This window comes from Tetrao urogallus (assembly GCF_951394365.1).
Source record: "Tetrao urogallus genome assembly, chromosome: 1".
NCBI classification, from domain to species: Eukaryota; Metazoa; Chordata; class Aves; order Galliformes; family Phasianidae; genus Tetrao; species Tetrao urogallus.
Window position 1 is genome coordinate 83,025,215 of NC_136813.1, and position 21,319 is coordinate 83,046,533.

General features: G+C 49.1%; 1 protein-coding gene across 1 annotated transcript in view; it reads right to left on the reverse strand.

Moving 5' to 3' along the window:
- Positions 1-1,045: 1,045 nt before the first annotated feature.
- BCOR (BCL6 corepressor) overlaps positions 1,046-21,319 on the reverse strand; it is a gene marked incomplete at both ends in the record, with an annotated part of 28,090 nt that continues 7,816 nt past the window's right edge. Inside the window, 9 exons of the mRNA XM_079549495.1 lie at positions 1,046-1,340; positions 2,267-2,417; positions 2,626-2,703; positions 3,640-3,785; positions 8,535-8,701; positions 13,043-13,303; positions 13,639-13,967; positions 17,042-17,395; positions 17,789-18,070. Coding sequence (XP_079405621.1) covers positions 1,046-1,340; positions 2,267-2,417; positions 2,626-2,703; positions 3,640-3,785; positions 8,535-8,701; positions 13,043-13,303; positions 13,639-13,967; positions 17,042-17,395; positions 17,789-18,070 — 2,063 coding nt within the window. The remainder of the gene's footprint in view (positions 1,341-2,266; positions 2,418-2,625; positions 2,704-3,639; positions 3,786-8,534; positions 8,702-13,042; positions 13,304-13,638; positions 13,968-17,041; positions 17,396-17,788; positions 18,071-21,319) is intronic.

Here is a 21,319-nt window from a genome sequence, read left to right on the forward strand (position 1 = left end):
AGCCTCTGTCCCATAAAGGGCTCCCAATGTTTTCTCGTAACCTTGAATTTAGAAAGTCAATGTAGATTCTACCTCCGATTTCACGAACCGCTCTCGAGCACCTGTGCCAGCTCAGCTCTGCTCTGCAGGAAATGCACGTAGAGCCTCTTTTCATAAACATTATTAAGTCAGAGCTCGTTTCACAATCATGCACAGAATTAATGGGAGTCATGTTAGCATCTTCATTTCTCAACAGTTTTATTGCCTTTAAGAAAATTTTTGTAAAATATAAATACAAAGGCAGGAGATTTACTTACAAAGTTAAAACACAGATCTCAAACATAAACACACAATTCAGAAAATTTAGTTTATGTACAGTTTTCAAGCAACTTCAACATATGTTAGTTTTTCAATATTTTACAAGGTACAGAAAAAATAGTTCAAAGTCTTCTTTAAATAAAGAGCATAAAATGTTTAAACATATATAAACAATCCGGTTTGATGTGTGAAAACTAAATTTCACAGCTTTTAAATTAGGATATAAAAGTTCTTACAATTAGTTGATGCGTATGGATATGGTTTAATTTATATTACAAACTATTGAATTATATTCAATAGTGCTTACCTGGCCAAAGCAGGTAATTCTGTAAACAAAAAAACAAAAATAATATCACCAAGTGCCTTACCGAATCCTATCTCCCAAACAAGCCACATGACTTTGATCACATCACCTATAAAAAGTATGTTCTGTGTAATCAGTGCTTTGTATGAAACAAAGTCAATGTGTGGGTGTGTTCTCTAAAAAAAAAATGTTCCAAGTAATAACAAACTTATCCCAAAGCCTGTGTGCATTTAAAGAAACATTATATAACAATTTTGTAAAAACTGACTGAAGTTAAAAAAAAATTCTTCCAAAATCCATCCAACTGGAATTCAGATCTCTTATATAAAGGAAAGATATTTTCATATTTAATAGTGTCCTTTCTTTACAGAAACAATTGCATTTGAACACATATACATAAAGAAGTAATTGTATATAGCACTGTACATTAAACGGCCTGTTGGTTCACCAAAGGATGTCGAAGGGAGGGTCCTCATGTGGATGCAACCAATGAAGCGAGGAGCCCAGCAAAGTCTTGAGTTCGCTTGTAAACTCTACCAAGTCCAACAGCTCTTTGCTTTCTGGGTTAAACGCTTCAAGGTCCGTAGCACAAGCGAACAACTGGCTGAGAGAAGTCTGTTTGTAAAACTCTGCCTCTGTGATGGTGACGACTTCCAGATTGGGGAAGTTGCAGCGGAAGATGCGAGACGACATTTTTAGCCTCTTTACCACGTCTGAGAGCAAGAGCCAGTTTCGCGGTCTGTGGAGGCAAAGGAAAAAAACGTTCCAGCAACTGACACGAAGCTATTCAACCCTCCACCGCTCCACCGCTGTGTGACTGAGCCTGCCCTCCCCACACAAACAAACCACCCCCTCCAAGCCAAGAGCTTTGCCCTGGGGCTCACACACCGTGGATGCAGGTGCTGGAGCCTGCAAACCTGAGGCTTGTGAGCACGTGTGCCAGCAGTCGTACCAACGTCTCAAACTTTCACCAGTCTGAGCCTGGCAGCAAGTCAGGGGATGGCCAACAGTTAGAACGTGAGTTTCAGCATCTCTGACTTCCAGAGTCAGAGATGCTGAATACAAGCCATTGGAGGGTTATTTTTCAGGTTAAGAAGACAATTCTTTAATTTAATCTTCCTACTTTTCTGCTCAGAAAACTTGAGTTACATCAATCACCAAAGTAATGAGAACATGCTAAAACCTGCCCTCCTTCTTGATTACTATTTAGAACTACTTTTCCCACAGCTGTCATTAAAATGATTCAAATGACAAATGGTAGCTGTTTACTAAGCTAATTTATATCTTGACTATAACAGAGAATAAAACTTCTCAGGTCTTTGCTTATTATTATTATCATAGTATCTTCTGTAACGTGTTTGACTTCATTCAGAGTTTAAACAAGTTCTGTTGCAGCACCTAGAACAGCAGTAGCACTGTCGTGTTTTGACGATCCCAAAAGTATGTCCACTCCGCAAAGCAGAATTTATTCATTAAATAAAATTAAGAACACTTTACAGACATCAATGCCAATTCAAAGCACTAGAACTGCTTGCATTTGGGGATGTTATACCAGGTGTCTGGCTGGAATGAGGGGAGGAATTTGTGTTCAAATGTCATTCACTCTGCTATGCAGCAGAGATGAGCTGCTGCCATCCCAAGCCCAAAACCTGTATGTGTTCTTACCCCTGAGAGAGACACACTTGTATGTTGTAACATGGCAAGGGAGGCTCATCTGAAAATTCAAACTCAAACACATCGCTAAAGCCATCTTCATCTTCCTCACCCGGGCCAGGGGGGTTTGCCAAGACATCAAATCCGGATTCATCCTTCGGATCTAAATGAAATTGAATAAAGAGACCAAGTCAACATTTAAGAGACCACTGCAGGTCTTGCTTCCCTTCCAATAATATGATCTGTAAAAAAAATTGGTTTGCTTTCTTCCTAACTTCTTCTGCCACAAAAACAAGCCAGCCTCTACCTTCACCTGCTGCATGCTTTGGAAGTCTCCACATACAAAGAGATAAAGGGTAACATTTGCTTACCACATACAGAGCTTCCATAGAAGTCCCAGTACAAACCAGGGTCATCACCATTTCGACCTTGCAGGTCAGTTAAATACTCTGGAGAGGAAAAAACAACAACAAAAACATACTGATGAGAACAAAAAGCTGGCAAGTTTAGCAAACCGTCTCCATACAGAGTCCCACCATGCATACTTCAAGCTTTCCACCAGAACAAACACAGCATATTCCTGATGCACACCCTATGGAAGACATCATGCACATGCCATCCTGAAAACACGCCTGGAATTTGCTTCTCCCTGCATCCCTTATCCCATCACATGAAACGATGACCACATATAACCACATGACATCACATAACCACCCTGGGTCTGACAGAGATGGACCTGACCTCAAGCTAGTAGTAGTAGCTGATAATGACCTTTTATTTCTGTGAAATGTGGGATTTGCCACGCTTTTTGGCCTGCAGTTACTCTGGACATCGACTTGGGGGTGAAGCAGTGGCCACAAAGAAACTGATGGAAAAGGTTTTTCCCTACAGCTATGTTTAGGAGATCAAAGTGTGCTACACAGATGTAACTTGTGAGCTTTGAACACTGAGTTGGTGAAAAAACACTGGGATTCAAGACACCAGGAAGTCTACAGTACTGGTGTCCTGACACACCTATGTGTTCTCTGTGCTGGTACATGGGTGAGTGCTTAAACTCATTGACTGTGAGTACTGGAAACTTCCAGAGGTGAGGTTAGTAGGGAAAACAAGTGTCTTTAATCAAAACGAATGGGAAAACTCTAAAAGTATGTTACAACATGGACACATGTTTGAAGAGAAGAATGTAGGCATAATTTTATGAGATACAGAATGAAGAACAACTTGCAAAAAATAATACATGGGGAAAAAAGAAAGACCATGGGAAACTTGGCTGTGCTTTTGTACACAGAGGGAAGCTCTGCAAGTCCCCTACCAGGAAGCAAGGAGTAGGACTTTTTGGGGCTGAAACATCACCCCATGGCCATCTGCACCCAGGAGCCACCCACCTGTGAGGAAGGTCTCCATCAGCTCGCTGTGGGTCATCTTCACAATGGTCCTCCCCGAGTACGTCGCAAGCGTTGGGTCAGCACCATAAGACAGTAACAGGCGGACAATTTCTAAGTGATCATTTTCTACTGCATCATGGATAGGTCTAGGGAGAAGGGAAAAAAAGAGATCGCGGCGTTACACTTTGACTCAAGAATTATGTAAATGTATTTGAAAAGAAACTCCTGACTTCAGACCAAAGTTATTTATAGCGAATAACGCTATTAATACAGCTGTCAATCGTCTCATTGTCAGTTTCACTCGCACAGCGCTCCTTCCCCTCTCGGTTTTTCACAGTCACACTGCTCGGGGCAGGCATTTCTGTTGCAGCTATTCATGGCCTTCCACGTTTTGAGGGCCGGTACAATAATTACAGCCCTGTAACAGAAAGCAGGAGTTTGCACGATGCCTCACAAACATCGTTTTGCTGCAAGTCGCTCTGCCGCTCCAAATCTCTGCCCATTTAGCAGCGTGTTACGCAGCACAGGCCCATTCAGCCTGCCTTTAAAATTTATTATACGTAACGGGGAGCAGTCTGGAAGCAGAACCTATCGCCCCCTGACTAATGAAGACGTGCTAAATCCCATCATCTCCCAGGACAGCGAGGAGCAGGGAACGGAACACAGCCAAGCCCAGGGGCGAACAGCCACAGCAACTGCGCTCCTCTCCCTCCCTTCAGGCTGCTGAGCAGAAACGCGGCTGCCCCTGCCAGATCACAAGTCTAGAGAGAGAAGGACGGCTGCAGCCAGCACCGCGTGCTGCCTGCCTGCAAAACTCGCCAAGCCGCATCACAAGGAAACCTCATCTGGAAGTGGAGCAAGCAAAGCCCTGGGCCCTGTGTGCCAAGTGGTGCTGGCTGCTCACCAGGGCCGAGCCCCCCACCACATGCAGCAGCATCCCTGCTATGTGAGGACTGCACTGGCGTGGGCTGGTGGCCAGGGAGTGAGTGGGGATTGGTGGCTATGCAAAACAGTGAGGGGCCGGGGCGCAGAAGGGGACAGCTGCTGCCTTCACATCTATTGCAGAGTGGGGCTGGTGGGAGGGAGCTTTGAGATGCAGCATCTCACGAAGAAATGCATTCCAGGTGTGCTTATTCCAAGTGCCTTCCAGTAGGCTGTGATGTAGGATGATTAACACTGGGGACATGAAGCACTCACACTTGCTCCCATCTCACTGGAAAGCTGTGCACAGTTCTGCTGTTAACATGCACACGCTACGCAGACATTAAGAGGCAAATACAGAGAGTGTGGAGCTCATTCCCTGCAGAGGGAGGGCTCACTCCATGCCAAGGGTCAGAGCACCCCTCATCAATCTCTCCAACACTGCACTGAAACAACACGCCCTGAGAAGGATGGTGCCATACTGCCTTGCAGCCCAGGCAGCCTCCCCTCAACACTCAGTGCATGTGCAGCAGCAACACTCACCCACATCAAAACACTACCATGCCCATTGGCACAGAGCATCCCATGCCAAAAACCTGGCATGGCACAGGAAAGGTGCACACAATGTTCCAACAGTGAGTACATTTCTATCCCCTACTCACTCATGTTACCGCAGTTTTTAATGGTGAACTGTTTTCCATTTTATTTCAGAATTAGGATTTTCTGGTTTCATTCGGAGTGGGGGAAGGACTGTGGGTTTATTGGTTTGTGGGTTTTCTTGTTTGTTGTTTGTTGTCATTTTCTTTTTTTTTTTTTAACTGACTTACCTAAGTGGCTTTAGAAGCAGTAACGAATTCAAGATGATTGCTTAACTTATTAAAAACAGCACCTCAATTGCTGCCCGGTGTTTCCATCGATTTAACAACGCCCGGCCAAGTTTATTAAAGAAGAAAACCCCAGGAGGGAGCCTCTCTCCCCTCTGTACAGCTGAGCAGGGTGCTGCAACCGGGCAGCAGTAGGGCAGGCCGTGGGATGGAGCAGCTCCATCTCTGCCGCCCACAGAGCACCCTGGCACAACCTGCATTTTATGAAGGCTATGAGAAGGAAAGGTGCAGCAAGGTTGTGCAGAAGGAGGAAGAACGATAAATAGAAGGAAGCAAAGGAAGGAAAGAAAATGTTGGCAGGGAGAAAAACGGGAGAGATTCACACAGATAAAGCAGTAATGGGGCACTGACAGGATCCTTTATTGCTAGAACAGCTTTTTGGCAGGCTCACCGGTGGGATCGTGTGAAGGATACCCACATCTGCTTCTCCCACCAGGGCAGGCAAAGGAAGGAATGTTTCTCTATCTTGACGGGGCGTACCACCCTATTCGTAAGTTGCAGAAGTGAGTGCTGGAGCTAGCAACTTTCTGACATGAGAAAAAGATCCCTGTGAGTCCTCTCCTGCCCTCCTTTGCCCATATAATCTTTTCTGCCCTGTGCACTGATGAAATAAACACTCTCTACCCCTAATAGTATCATTAACAGCAGTACAGTTTGTTTTTAAAACATACCCTTCAAAAAGGCCCCAGAAGGGTCTGGGGACATTCAAGAGCAGTGACATCCTACAGCAGACGCGCATCTCAGCCACTCTGATGTACCATCCAACCCTTACTACTATTTTTACTGCTCGAGTCAAGAAAACATTTCATTGGGGGTTTATCATTCCACCACCAAAATTATAAACAATTTAGACCAGCCGGGTTTTGCTCACAGCCTTCCAGGCACCATCCAGATTTCCTCACTGCAGCAAGAGGCTTCGTTACTCCTACCAACACCAACCAGAGGGTGTGGAGAGAGCCACCTCAGCACGTTGTCTGCTGGCAACAGCTCAGCATCCCCCACCACACATTTAGGGAAAAGGAGGGAAAACACTGCAGCCTGTTTCCCTACATAGGGAAGCACAGCAACACAGACCCAAGTGTCAGGAACTGGAACCAAACCGAGCCCCCCTGACACACTGACCAATGGTGACACTGCGGGCTCACGCTGGCTGCCCAAGCAGCATGCTGAATGAGCTCACTATTGCTGCCCAGGGACTCAAGAGCTCCCAGAGCGACCAAAAATACCTCTGGCTGATGAGTGGACTGGGGAGGTGGTGGAGGGGACAACGAAGCACATTCAGTGCAGTTACAGAAGCAGGGGTGGGGTGTTAAGTCTTTGATGATGGGGTTTCTTTTTCTTGTTTGTTTGCTTTTACGACATAAATATCTTCCCAAGGGGGCAACACATTCAGGAATCTAACCATAGCCATCCCTGTTCATCGCAGGGAAGTTGGTTTAGATGGCCTTTAAAGGTCCCTTCCAGCTCAAACAATTCTATGAATCTACAAATTGGAACTTGAAAAGCAACAAAGTTGAGAAAGATTGACACCACTTTTCTCCCAAAAGTTTTAAGGGTGAGAACTGGTTCAGGCTTCAAGATCAAAATGCGATTTGTCTTATGAATGCTGGGAGCTGCTCTGGGGAGATGGACAAGGCTGGCCCAAGTGAAAGCAGAGGCAGCGCTGCTCAGGCACTCCCCACCAAAGCCTCTGCTCTCAGTTCTGTTGGTAGTCGCACTGCAGCATCAGGCTTGCACGCACCTGGGATTTACACTGTCCACGGGACACAATCTCAAATAACACTAAGCCTGCCACCAGAAAGCAAAGGGAGGCACAAGTTGCGTTCTGACAGCACATCCAGGGTCAGACCATTATACCATTCACTCCTAAAGCGCATTTTCCCCAAAACAACTTTCACACCAGCCAAGATTGTTCCTGGAAGATCAACTCCACCTTTGAACTGAAACCCAATCCACACTTCCAGGTGGCAGTGACGGCACAGCTCCGGGTGGTTTGCTATCTGAGTTATTCCATCAGTGGGACAAACAGCTTTGGGATCCCTTCAAGGGGGCACTGGGTGCCCCTGGGGGGCTCCTCCAGTGGCTGCCTTGGGGCAGCCGTCGGTGCCCTGATGGACCAACCCCACAGCCCAACTTTTGTTCTGCAGACTCCTCCCTTACCCAGCTAATGCATGAAGAGCTTAAAAACAAAAGCAGCAGACCTTAGTCATGCTGATTTTCCCTCCCCGGCTATTGGGATGGTGATGGCAAATGTGATAAACAATTTGAGATAACAAGCAGCAGGAGCCTGGCGGAATACAAAGCGACCTGTCCCCAACACGAATAGCTGCGATCAAGTAATGCATATTCGGGGGAAAAGTTATCCCAAGGTCAGCCCCGCAGAGGTGGCCAAAGGCGGGCTTAGGGGTCGGGTAGGACTTTCCATTAGGAGACGCACCAGGAGCTTAGAAAAGATGCCGAGCCACATCCTCTACATCCTCAAAGCAAAATGGAAAACATAAAACAAAACCAATCTCAATATCTATTCTGTGAATACCCCTACAATTCTCTTAAGGGAAACAAAAGCCAGCACTGGCACTAAAAAAATCAATCCAAAATATGCAACGCGCAGACAGTATGGTTTAACAGCTAAGCAAAACAACATTTTTATATAGCACATATAGGGCTTGCACAACCAATCGCTGCAAAAGCCTGAAGTGCTCTTAAAAGTAACACCACTAACAAGGCAAAGACCACTCTTTTGGCACAATTCAAAGGACCTGGAGCACAGACAAATGGAGCTGCAGCTCAAGTATCATTCCTTCCTGCCCTGCAGCTGGGGATTTCACAAACTCTTTTAAAAAAAAAAAAAAAAAAAAAAAAAAACAAACTTGTTAAAATTCCCAGGAGAAAAAAAAAAACACCACACTGCGCTGAATTTGAGGCACAACAATTCCAGCACTCCATCACCCTGAGAGCCTGAGGCCTGGCCCCAAAGCCAAGGGGCAGAGCGGCACTGCAACCCTGGGGGCTTCACGCAAGCTTGAGGGCAGAAGGCAGAAGGACGAGGCACATCCCCACGTGGCCACCACGGTGCTGGGTGCTGCTCACCTGGTTCCATCCTGCGCGCTGCAGTTGACATCAGCCCCGTACTCGAGGAGGTGCCGCACGATGCTCAGCCAGCCCCTGGCACAGGCCTCATGCAGGGCACAGTAACCTGCGTTGTCACGGTGGTTGACATCGCAGACCTTGTTTTCCAGACAGTACAGCACCACTTCCTGGAAAGAGCAGAGGACGAAAAACAGACACACTGAGTTATTTGTCACTGCACGGGCTTCTCTTCTCTAAAGAAAAAGATTATGGAGGAGACGACACACACAGTCGCTATGATAATTCCATGCGTGGGGCTGGCAGCAATGCTTTGGCCCTTACACCTGCACTTTTGAGTGCAGGATTCTGCACGTGCAACAGCATCGTGGCTAACATCAGTTGGGATTGTAAAAGGAAAAAGCACGTGACCTGATGCAAAACACATTTAACAAATAAAGGACAGTTTACTATCAGGAAACAAAAAAGCCTGGTTCTGCCATCACCGGGGAAATCCCATCTTCACCCACGCTGATTCCTGGGTGGAACCCAAGCACGGCACCAGCTCCAAACAGCGAACCCAGTGCTGTAAACTCAGCATCATTCGTCCTGCAGTCAGTGCACCACAGTGGAGTCCAACCAAAGATTTGGGGTGGTGCAAGTCTTCCTCTATTTGTGCAAAAAAAACTCAACCCAATCTGGACAGACCTGAGAGGAGCTTTTCAGTATCTGAAGAGGAGCTGTAAGAAGAAAGGAGACAGACTCCTTGGCACAGCCTGTTGTGATACGAGGAAATGGTTTCCAACTAAAAGGGGAGATTTAGACCAGATATAAAGAAGAAGATTTTTATAATAGGAGTGGTGAGGCACTGGCACAGGTTGCCCAGAGAGGCAGTGGAAGCCCCATTTCTGGAGACACTCAAGGTCAGGCTGGACGGGGCTCTGAGCACCCTGATGTAGCTGCAGGTGTACCTGTTCACTGCAGGGGAATTGGACAAGACAGGCCTTTTAGGGCCTCTTCCAACTCAAACAATTCTGTGATTCAGTGATTCTATGATTTTTAAGTGATGCTGTAGGCACACACACAGCAAAATGAAAGCACTGATTGTGCATTTGCTGCTCCCAAGGATTACAAAGTACAGCAAGGATCAGGGGGCCCTTTGCTTTGTCAAAAGACAAAAATTCAGCGAACACTACGCACAATGCAGATATTTCTCCTGGCTTCAAATCCAGCAGAAAGCCCGCAATCAGCCGCGCTCCCAGCATCCCTGACCTGGGGACTGGTATCCAGGATACAGCATGGAGCCATGCTTCTCACAGGCCCACGCCAACCAGCCTGAGAACAAGAACGGAGCAGCCAGAAGCCATCCCGCCCTGAGTCTTGGCCACCATCATCCCACTCATCGCCCCCAGGGCCAAGAACCAGCCCAGAGAAGAGGATGCTCTCACCTCATGCTTTCCCAAGGAAGAGTGGTGTGAAATTATACCCTAAAGGCATGACTTTCCCTGCACACTAGGCCTCCCTGCCGGGCACACAACGGGTGGATGGCTGCAGGCAGCAGAAGCCTGGCCACGCTCAGCACCACTTTTAGCACGCAGTTACCGTTTAAAATAGCTTTTGCAGCTCGGAATAAGAAAAGGGCCTTTCAACTATTTCTGCAGAAGGAAAAGGCTCGTTTCAGGGCAGAGGACCCACCGCTGGCCAAAAACGCTAATTCTGTCGGGCAATTCTATATTAAGAGGCTATAAGAAGAATGCCATTAACCACAAAATGTAACCATAAAGCCCATAAAACTCTACATTGTTAATTAATTAAATGCCTCATTAACTTTTTCTTAACATGATTTATTCAATTCACAAAAAAATTAGCCATCGGTGGCGAATGTGGGGACATGTGGTGTTACAAACATGCTTTGGGTTCCACAAGCATCTCTCACCAGCACTGGAGAAAGGCCATGAAAGTGCAACAGGAAAGCTCAACGCCTGTGTGGGTGCTCTGCTCTGCTCCCAGACGAAGTACAGACAGACCCACTGACCGGAGCAGACACGACAACCTGTGGTGCTCGGCATGGGGCTGGGCCCCAAGGCAATTCCCAGTGTCAGCGGAGAGAGCCCACCAGAGCCTTTGCCCCCCCTACACCACACATTTAACTGCCTTCCCAAATGGGACTTATTCCCTAATCTACCAGAGAACTTCCCAAGTCCAGGCACGGACTAAAAAGCACTGAGCAAGCACACGGACGGGCAGCCTTTCTCCCGTCGCATTCGTTACAGAAGCTGCTTGTAATTTTTTTCCAAAAAGCCTTTATGCTCCCTGTAATTCCCCCTCCTCTTTCCCCCCTCCGCAAACAGTAAATTACAGTTTTAAGACTACTATTATCTCAAGTCATTTGTTTCAAATGGTGAAAACGTAATGGATTCAAGCACGACCGCAGGCTGATGCGCTGGGCCTGGCGCAGACTCCAACCAAGGAAGCGCACGGCTCTCCCACAGCCCCGGGTTAGCTGTGAGCACAGCGATGTGCCTCTGAATGAGCCACGGCCGCCCCGCGGCACCACCGGCTCTGCTGCTCACAGGGATGGCAGAGAACAAGCGTCTCCAGCTGCCACAGGTCACACGCTAGCAAATGAGCTTGACCCACCAGCTTGTTTTTCGTTTGTTTTTTTTTTTTTTGTGGAACTTCTTGACCACTGCAATTTTTCCAGGGGATTCAGCTTCCTACTGAGCACAGCAGTGCAGCTGCTGGCTAGCAAACAGGCCAGACGCAGAGCTCCCACAGCTGCTCCAACTACGGCAACCATCCCCACTAACAGCCACAGAGCTCTTCCCCTGCTGTGCTCCTGGGGAGATCCAGCGCAGCCGCCCTCTGACAGAAAATGAAAACCCCACCCAAACACAGGTCCGCTCAAGGCTTTCAGGACCTTCACCCTGGCTGCTGGCTGCAGCCATCCTGATAAGGGCTGCAGCCAGCTCCTGCTATCAGCAAAGCAGACAGAAAGCCCTCAGCCCCTGCTTCAACAGGACCTTGGCTCATCACAGATTTTTTTAGAAGCTCCCACTGACCTGAGTGGAGCACAGAAAGCAAAGTGCCCGGTGTCCCGTGGCAGCCCACTATGCAACCGAGCGCTTGTCCCTGCAGATGCCAAGCAGGAAGAAAATACCCACTCAAAACTAACAGCATACACTGCAATATATTTTGGCTTTGGATCCATGGGAAATTTTAGATCTTAAATAATTTAAATGATGAAGATTGCCATAGTAACATTGTAGCAACTACTGCTCCTCCTCCCAGGTAGAAGTGCCCCAAGCTGGAAGCAGTTGTGCACAGGACACACACCACAGAACCACGGAATCATAAAAACTGGAAAAAACCTCTAAGATTACCCAGTCTAACCTCTAAGACCAACCAGCCCATCACACCATGCCCACTGCCCATGTTCCTCAGTGCCACATCCACAAGGCTCTTGAACACCTCCAGGGACAGCAACTCCACCACCTCCCTGAGCAGCCTGTGCCACTGCCTCACCACTCTTTCTGAGAAGAAATTGTTCCTAATATCCAACTTGAACCTCTCCTGGCGCAAATTGAGGCCATTCCCTTTTATCCTACCTGGAAGAAGAGGCTGATCCCCACCTCACCACATCCTCCTTTCAGGTGGCTGTATAGACTGGTAGGGTCTCCCCTGAGCCTCCTCTTCTTCAGACTGCACAATCCCAACTCCCTCAGCCGCTCCTCCTAAGACTTGTGCTTCAGACTCCTCACAGCTTCACTGCCCTTCTTGGAACACACTCGAAGGCCCCAGTGTCTTTCTTGAAGTGAGGGGCCCAACCTCCTGCCTGCCCTCTCCCAGAGCTGCAGGCCTCCCTCCAGCCCCGGCCACACAGAGGCCATGCCCAGGCTCCAACAAGACCTTAAGTTCTGTTGATGCTCAGACTGATACCACTAGTGCTGATGTTGAGGCTGTCCCTTCACCCAGCCACTGAGGCCACCCACACTGAGGCCAGGAATTGCACGCTGCTGCGCAAGGCCTGGCACTGCATGACAACACCTCCCAGATCTATATACCCAAATACAAGTGTCCTGAGCAGCTGAACCACTGAGCGCATCGCTCTCCGATTTCCGTAGCACCAGGGGGCTGCTCCGTGAGCAGGAGCAGCGCTGGGAAGCTCCAGGCCGCCGGCACAACATGCATGCAGCACTCCTGCAGTACATCTGAGCGTGCAGGAGGACACTGAGTGCTGTGTCACACACCCATCGCTCCTTGGAGAAAAGACGGAAAAACAAAAGCCCGCTTCTAAACCACCCGCTCCTCAGCCAGGGACAAAGGCAAAAATGACACGGCTCATTAGAGATCACCTAAAAAAATAAAAGCCCTGGGTTCTGTTTGCAGATGGTTCGCATTTAGGCGGAAGCCAGGGCTGCTAATAGATCTTCACCCCGTGCTTGCAGCCTCCCCATGGGAGGGGGGAGAGGTTCCTGCAGTGCACCAGGCTCCCACCCATCCCACTGGAACACCCTCGGGCGCAGGCTCACCTCGTAGCCCAGGCGGGCCGCTCGCTGCAGCAGGGTCTCGCCTGCGTTCTTGTTGACGATGAGACGGCGGGCCTCAGGCGGCATGGGCCGGCTAGGGGGGGGCTCAGGAGGGGGACTGGCCACCTGCAACGCGGCAGGCTGGGGAGGCGGTGGGGCGGGCTGCAGCCGCTCATACAGCTTCTGCTCGTAAGGTTTGGCGGGCGAAGAGTCGCAGTCTGAAGTGGGCTCCGTGCGCTTCCTCACCTTCTTCGGCACCGCCACCTGTCAAAGCCATCACCGTGTCGGGGTTTTGTCTTTTACTTTTCCCTCCCCGCTTTTACAATGCAGCATTTTGCCGGCAGAGAATTACACCCTTCTGCCGGTGCTGAATTTTTCTTAAGAAGGCCCTGCAATGGCTTTTAAACGCGAGACTCCTCCATCCCCACAGCAGCAGATCAAACACGGGCAAGGGTAAGGAAAGCAAGCGTAGAACGTGCAAAGCACGCACAGAAACGCCGGTGCGGAGCACCGCTGCCTGCATGCACGCAGTGCAGTCGCTCTGTGCGTTAGCTCTGCACACGGAGCGCTAGTGGGCAATTAAGGCTAAATAAAGATACCTTATCTTCGGCATTTTCGATATCTGTGGTGTCATCCCCTGTCAGGGATGACCTCCTCCTCCTCTCCTGCAGTGCCAAGTGTTTTGTTTTACACTGACGTTTCCCTGATGGCTTCTCGCACTCGGCGTATTTCTGCAGCAGAGACTCAGGTTGGAAATCCTCCTCTTCGTCTGTGTACAGCCCATCTGTCTTCCGGCTTTCTTTAATTTTCTGCTGTTTGGCAGCCAACCTCGAGGCTGGAGTGCAGCTTGGCTGAGCCTGCCTTTTGCTGTTTGCATTGCTGGATGAAAGGCTCTTCATGTGCGGAGACACTGGGAATACAGGCAAGCCTAAACGGGAAGGAAAGGCATTACACGTTGCATGGCGCGTTAAAAGCAAAACATATTGCTAGCACTTAACACGAACTCCTTGACTGCTTAAGAGATCTACCAATTACATTTTCAAATCATTAATATTTCAAGCGTGCCGCATTCCAATTGTAAACAGCATCCTGCAACCTAACGTCCGCTAACAGTCGCGACGCCCCAATGCGAAGAGCTGCACTCAGCTCCCTGCTGCCAGCACCCAGCCGGGGAGCGGCTGCTCCTTACCTGGGCTGCCTGCTCCAGGCACTGGGAACCCAGCACTCCGCACCTGCGCCCCACCGGGCTGCGCCTGCAAGGATGGAGCTGGAAGGGGGAGAGGGAGAATGGAGAGTGTGGGGGAGTCTGGTGGGACAGCAGTGAGGGCAGCGAGAGAGGGAGCATCCCTGCAGCGGTTTTAAGTCAGCACAAGAGAGGCCTGCGGCAGGACGCACTCAAGGACAGGTTGGGTTGGTAGAGGGCTCGTTCTCATGGGCCAAAAGCCACGATGAGAAAAAGAGTGCAAGCAGGTCTGCAACAAAACAAGGACAGGAAAGTTGACTTTTTATAGCCCGAATTCCCCTCAGGAAGAGAAGCGAGATGACCTCAGAACCAAGTCCTTTGCAGAAAGATGCACTAAGGGCGGCTGGAAAGGAAGGGACACTTCAGCCTGACAATGCCACACCACTGAGAGACGGTGCGGAAAAAACCCTCAGCACTTGAAACAGACTCTTCTCACCGAGGAGTCTCTGAAGTGATGCTGCTTTCAGAAGAGAAGAGGTGGCAGGAGCAAACAAGGCACCAGGCTGCTCCCAGAACTGAAACCTTTATTTAAAGAGGCGTGATCCAGAGCCAGCTGGTAACAAAAAATCTAGAATGCTCTTCACACTTCTACCTTCCCTTAAATAGAGCTGCAAAGGCAACTTGCAGAAGACTTTCCGGACTAAAGATGAAAACAGAAATCCCTCGCTTTGGAGCCACTTTCTAGAAAAAGATGCACATGGTGGTGTGCCAGCCAGATGTCAGGGAGTTTATGGGACACATGATGTGCAGATTGTGCACCAAAATCCAGTGAGCCTCCAGGCTCTGCAGCTGGGCAGGATGCCTTCCAGCTGAGGGCTGAGCCCACCACTGTGGGGCCGTCCTTCCAGCACCACAGATCTTTCTAACCACGATGGGAGAGCAGCAAGAGCGGGCAGGAATATCCCTTTAATATCCATGCAAGTTAAAAAACCCAGCCCCATGAGTGATGTGGCTTGTGGTGAGCTGACTCAGAGCAGGGCCAGCTCCCTGCCCGCAGGCTGCAGGATGCCTCGGCTGCTGCCGGCACCGCGGGCCATGGCTGGAGTGCTGTAGGAGCGTGCCTCCCAGCACGGCCAGCACGTGGGAGCAGCCACAGAGAGAAACGGCCAGGGAAACAGGGTCTGCTCCTGCATTAGAAACACCTGCTTGAGGCCAGAGAGAGAAATTTGAGGACAGGTCCCGGGTGAGAAGGAACATGCAGAAGTCTCCATCCTGGCGTGACCACCACACAGTGAATGCTCTGTTGCACAACAAGGAAAACTTCCCCACCCTGGTAAACTACAGATTTAAAGGCTTACACTTCAGCGAGGCCAGCAAAGTGACCTGAACGGTTTCTAGAACCTCCACATACTGGCCATTGAGGAGCAACTTAGATGGGTTTATGGTTTTATGAGAGGCTTCCAAAACCAGAAGGCTTTTCATAGTCATGGGGCGACTGAATCTCAACGCCTCTGAAGCAGGGCACGAATGGGGCGGCATCTTTTTCTCTTTCCCAAGGTTACATGTTAAGAGAAGACTGCCACCGCCTCAGGAGGCATTGCGGGGGAAAGCCGAGCATCCTCACACAATGCACCTCCTTGTTAGTGACCCTCGTTTAATCTCTACAAGATATCTCTTTCTGGAAGTACAAAGGAGAGCAGGAGATGGGCAGGGATGTCTGAGCGGATACCACGCTCACCAAGGCAGCACATAAAGCAAGGGAGGAAGAGTCGAAGCACCTTTCAAACTGTTTTGATCTTCTGCTCCATAAATCCTTTTGGAGAATTTCCCCAACAGTAAGCATCAAAGTTTGGGGTTTTCTGCAGTTAGATAATCATAACAAGTAGAAAGATGGGCAAGAAGCTTTAGGACAGAACTGAAGCTGGCAGCTTAACGTGCGACTGCTTTGGACATGCCACCCAGGAACACTGTCCCCAGTGCAGGGTGACCTAGCTTCAGTCCTGCCCTTGGTGGGGACAGCAGGACCTCTTCCTTCTGCTTCTCCTTCTCGACAGGGTCTCAGCAATGCCACCAGCTTGATGGAGCTGCCAGCCCTGGGGGAGCCCAAGCATCTGCCTGGGAGCTGCCCCACCATGGCCTCTCCCCAAGACAGGGACTGAGCAGAAAGGAGGAGAGAGGGCAGGGAAAGGGGACACTGGGGAGACAGTCAGAAACAGAACCAAAGAAATGGGATGCCCCTTCAGGGAGTGACCCACACAACAGAGCCTGAGTACCATGGGGCTAAGAGGATGCCTGGAGCAAACCATCCAGGCACCTCTCAGGGAGGATGATGAGCCTGGCTCAGGCCCCAGGAAGAAGAGGCAGGGAAGCCCAGCAGAGCACAGAGTGACGGAGACACTGGGTTCCCAGACACACCACTGGTAGCTGTCCCAATGCTGCCCACCCCACCGCTCTGATCCCGCACCCAGACTGACAGTCTGCTCCCTCCCAGCCTCCCTCGCCCACCACCACCATACACACCCCCCATCTCCTCTAGAGACACAAGCTCTATCTCCATGTTATCTACGAGAGGGTTATTTAAAGCCAGAAGACACACACACGCACAAACACGTAGTTACACACACATACACAAACACATTTGCTTGTCTGCCAAGTATCAGCTACGGTGCAGCTCGTACAGAGGAGGTGTCAGTGCTTACACAAAGATAGAGAGATAGATACTTTTAAAATAAAGCTCTCGACAGTTCCTTAACATCGGTGGCAGCATGCGTCACTGTAAATGCTAAAGCCAGCGGGTTTCCCTAGTAGTCTCTGCATACCTTGTTCATTGTCACTTGTTTTGAGGGACTCTTCAGACCAACTTCTATTGCTTTTGGCCTCTGACCTTTTCTTGGTGTGCCTTTCTTCTGTGAAGTCTTTGACCTTTGCAGTGGCCTCTGGCTGAACAGCCTCAGCTAAATCTTTCCTGCTTTGCCGGCCCAACTTGCCGGACGGGGATCTCTCTGGTGACACCTGCTGCTCCCATAGTTCCCTAAGATGCTGCAGGTGACGCTGCTTTTTGGGATGGAGCCCTGTTAATTCAATGCACACCTTCAGGTTGGTCACCTCATTACAATTGGGCTCTTCTAAGTGGTTAGAGGAATTGTTTGTCATTTCCCTCTCAGGCCAGTCATCTAATGGAAAAATAACTAAAAATTAATCAAAAGGCCCCCTCAACTTAAAACAAAAGCTACATTTCACTTTCGGGGCATATAGTCTCACCGCACTATGCATTTTAAAGGTTCGCTCATTAAGGGTTACATGCACTACAGTATCTCGCACTGCTGTGGCTACAGTGTCCAAGGACTAGTGCTTTACCCGTGTATACCAGGGTTTTTATATATACGTATATATATATACATGCACATATATATACATACATATATATACATATATATAACTTTAAGTGAAATGACAGTGCTCACATTAGCAACTATCAAGTTCAAAAATGGAAACACATTAAGCCAAAGGGATGTTCCTTTCACAAGACATTCCATGAGAGAGACCACAGCAAAATGCCACCTTACCTTTGGAGCTCTTCTTCTTTTTTGCCTTTGATACAAATTCATCCTGCAGCTCGTCCACAAAGCCCTCGCTTTGGCTGCCATCATTTTGCACTCTCTCACCAGAGTGTTTACGCTTCCTGTCCAGACGCGGACATGGATGTTGGCCAATCTCTTCTGTTGGCTGGTCTTCCGCTTTGTCATATATAGAATGTCTCTCTAAATAACATTTCTCATTTGAGAGATCTTTTTCCTCCAGAGCTTCGAGAAAGTGACCTTGGTTGTTTTCTGCACTAGCAAAGTTACCTAAAAATGAAAGAGAATAAAGACGTGGTAAGTGCAAAACAATTCGTTGTGAGAAAGCTGAGCTCTCTGATCTCCTCAATGTCATCTCTATCACGAGTTAGAGTTTATGAGGCACGCAAGTAAACATGGAATCATACTTCGGGACAGCTCTCTGGTCAGCCTAACCTAGCAGCTTTCTCAACCGCTCCATACAAATCCCCGAAAGTAGGATTCTCACTGTTGTTTACACCAGTTGGAGAAGTACAAAACTCACAATCCTTGTAGCCATAGAAACATCACAATATATTTTTTAAAATAAAGAAACATCTTTACATATTGAAAGCACAGACCCTTTTCAGCAGGCAACCTCGCCCCCGAGCCTTGCTAAGTAATAACCCAAGCTACACTTCGCAATGACTTTCTTTTCAAAAATACTCTCTGATTATAATAATGCATCATTTTTCCACTAATTCATAATTGTTCCCACATCGAAATGCAGATTCTGGCTTAAAAGCATTTGTCCCTTCTTCTGGAGATGTAAGTGGGAAACTGCGCACGCACACTCAGACACGGGAATACCACTAAGAATAGCGATGGTATTTTGCAAAAAAGCACTACTTGAATCCAAGGTTATAAAAAGGCTTCCTCACATAAAGCAATCAGACAGACGTGATCCTTATCATTTCCTTAAAAAAAAAACAAAAAAACTGCACTCACTCAGGGAGGTATTTCCAGGGATAGCGACCAGGTGAGCACTGAAAGGCGTGCTAGGATGTGGCCTGGCAAGGCAACACAGAAACACTGTGCTGTCATACTTTCTGTGCTTGGTCCTCTTCCCCAAAATTTAAGGACAGAGTGATTTTAAATGGATGCTTGGGTCCCAGGCCTTTCCCCAGGCACCTGCAGCCCCCAGTGCAGCCCGAGCGCATCCCTCCTTATCCCCAGAGCTGCAACTTGATGCAGCTCTGCCAACACTCGCTGCTTTCACCATACCCTTCAAATGCAGAATGGGCAGATGGGGGGAGGGGGGGAGGAAGCAATTGCCCCTCCCTAATGAGATTTTTCTTCATTGCATCTTGGAAAAGGCTCCAAGCAGCACCCAGCAGTTTGCAGGCACCAGCAGACACCTCAGAGTTGCTCGATGCCTGCAGGGCTGTTGTATAAAACAGCAGAAGATATTTGGCCAAGAAAAATCACAACACAAGCTGACTTTTTCCAGCCACGTGTTGGGATGTTCAAGCTACTCTGCTATCCGGCACCCCCACTTCCCCCAGAACAAGAATGCGTTTGGGAAGAAGCCGGCAGACACCTCCCAGTGCAGCCCGCACAGGGTCGCAGGCAGCAGCAGCCCGTGGAGGCTTTGGTCGCTCTTAATCTTCAGCTTCGCAGGAAGCAGCGATCTAATTCCAGCCCGCTGCCACCGCAGGCAACCGCCTCCGTATTAATTCCTTCTCTGCCGGAGGAGAGAGGGAGGGCCTGGCACGGGGAGGCAGTGCCGAGACACAAGGCAGAGGGCAGGGACGCCCGATCCGTGCTGGCTGACAGCTCTCCCCCATTGGCACTGCTGGCAGGCTGAGGAGCGGTGACACAGCCAGACCCCTGTGCTCGCTAATCCGTGTTGCATAACTGCCCCGCAGAGCTGAGCGGGGCCACGGTGCTGTGTGGGGCTCATCCAAGATCCCTGTCAAGTGGGTTCCTGCAGCCTGTGAGGAGCACTGCGAGCACCGAGCCAACAGGAGGCCTGGCAGCACTTGTGTGCCCAACAAGGACAAGAAGTTGTTTGTGCTTTTAATCTGCCTTCCTGCATTCAGGTGGGGTATAAGGGAGAATTTCTTCTCAGAAGGAGTAATGAGGCAGTGACACAGGCTGCCCAAGAGTGGGGTAGTCCTGGAAGTGTTCAAGAACCGTGTGATTGTGGCACTGAGGGATGTGGGCAGTGGGCATGGTGTGATGGGCTGACAGATTGTCTTAGAGGTCTTTTCCAACCTTAATGATCATACAAGTACAATATCCTTTTCTCTGCTCTATGTGGAAAACAACATGCTTTGAGCCTTCCTATCCTCATTATTCAACCAGCGAAGAGGTAGCCAGAAACAGAGGATAAATGCTGAGTTCTCATAGCAACACACCTCTACGAGCAAGGAGATTAAACTCTCAAACGTGTTCCTGCCTCAGCCCTCAAGCATCGCGACTCTCACCGCACCGCGAGAATCAACACCAACACCACAAACCATGCCTTCTGTCCTAAGACACTACGGATGAGGGGACTCCTTCACACATGGCTTCTGCCTGGAGCCACATCTCAGTATATTGGTTCACGAGAAGCAGTTCCACACGCACAGCAAAAAAAAAAAAACACGCACAAACTTTCCTTTGTTTTTTTTCCACCTTCCTGTTGCCGTCAGCTGTATGAGACTGGGGCCTCCCATGCAATGCAAACAAGGAAACACATCGTCGTGTTTGAGCTGCAGTTCTTTTGTTCAAATAACATGGCAGCTAAAAACAGCATTTCCTCTTCCCCGCAGCTACCTTGCACTGCACTCACTTAGGCAAGGCAGTCTTTATGCATACCTGTGCCGTACTGACAACCCAAGTGCTACAAACCAGCATCCAGCATCCAGCACCCAGCACCCAGATCATGACAGTCAGAAAGTCAGCTTCAGCACCAAATCCAGAGCATCCAGTGTGTCAGAGGAAACCCAGTTGGTTTTGTGTCTTTTTTCTCCAAGCATCTCTGCTTGGGAACTTCCCCGATCTGTTTCTGCCTGCCCGAACAAACACGCTACCGCTGTCTCCCTGCACAGCCATTTTTCCTCCTTTTTTGCATCGTGTGAAGGCAATAACTGCACAGGGCACGGGACACGCTCACTGCTGTGACCTCTCATTTGCCTAGGCATACTCACAGCCCAGCAGAACAGATAAGCAGAAGGCTGTTGGGCCACATGCACAGTGGCACCTCGTTCCGAAGCTGCCCACCAGCCAACTGCAGCTTTCACTTTCACACATAGAAACTGCTTCAACTTTTTTCCTCACGCCTTAAAACCAGGTTTTTAACCTATCAGGTCCCATTCTTCCCGGTTAAGGATTAAATGGGCAGCATCTTCCTGCTATAAAATGAGATGAGCGGGTAATTATGCTCCCCGATGAGGAAATTCATGGCTTGTGGAATGCATTCAATCTTTCACACTCCGGTATGATTTTCAGCATCGCTCCGAGAGCTGTGCTGCACGCCAACATGCGATCATCACATGCCCGTATTGATGTGCGTGT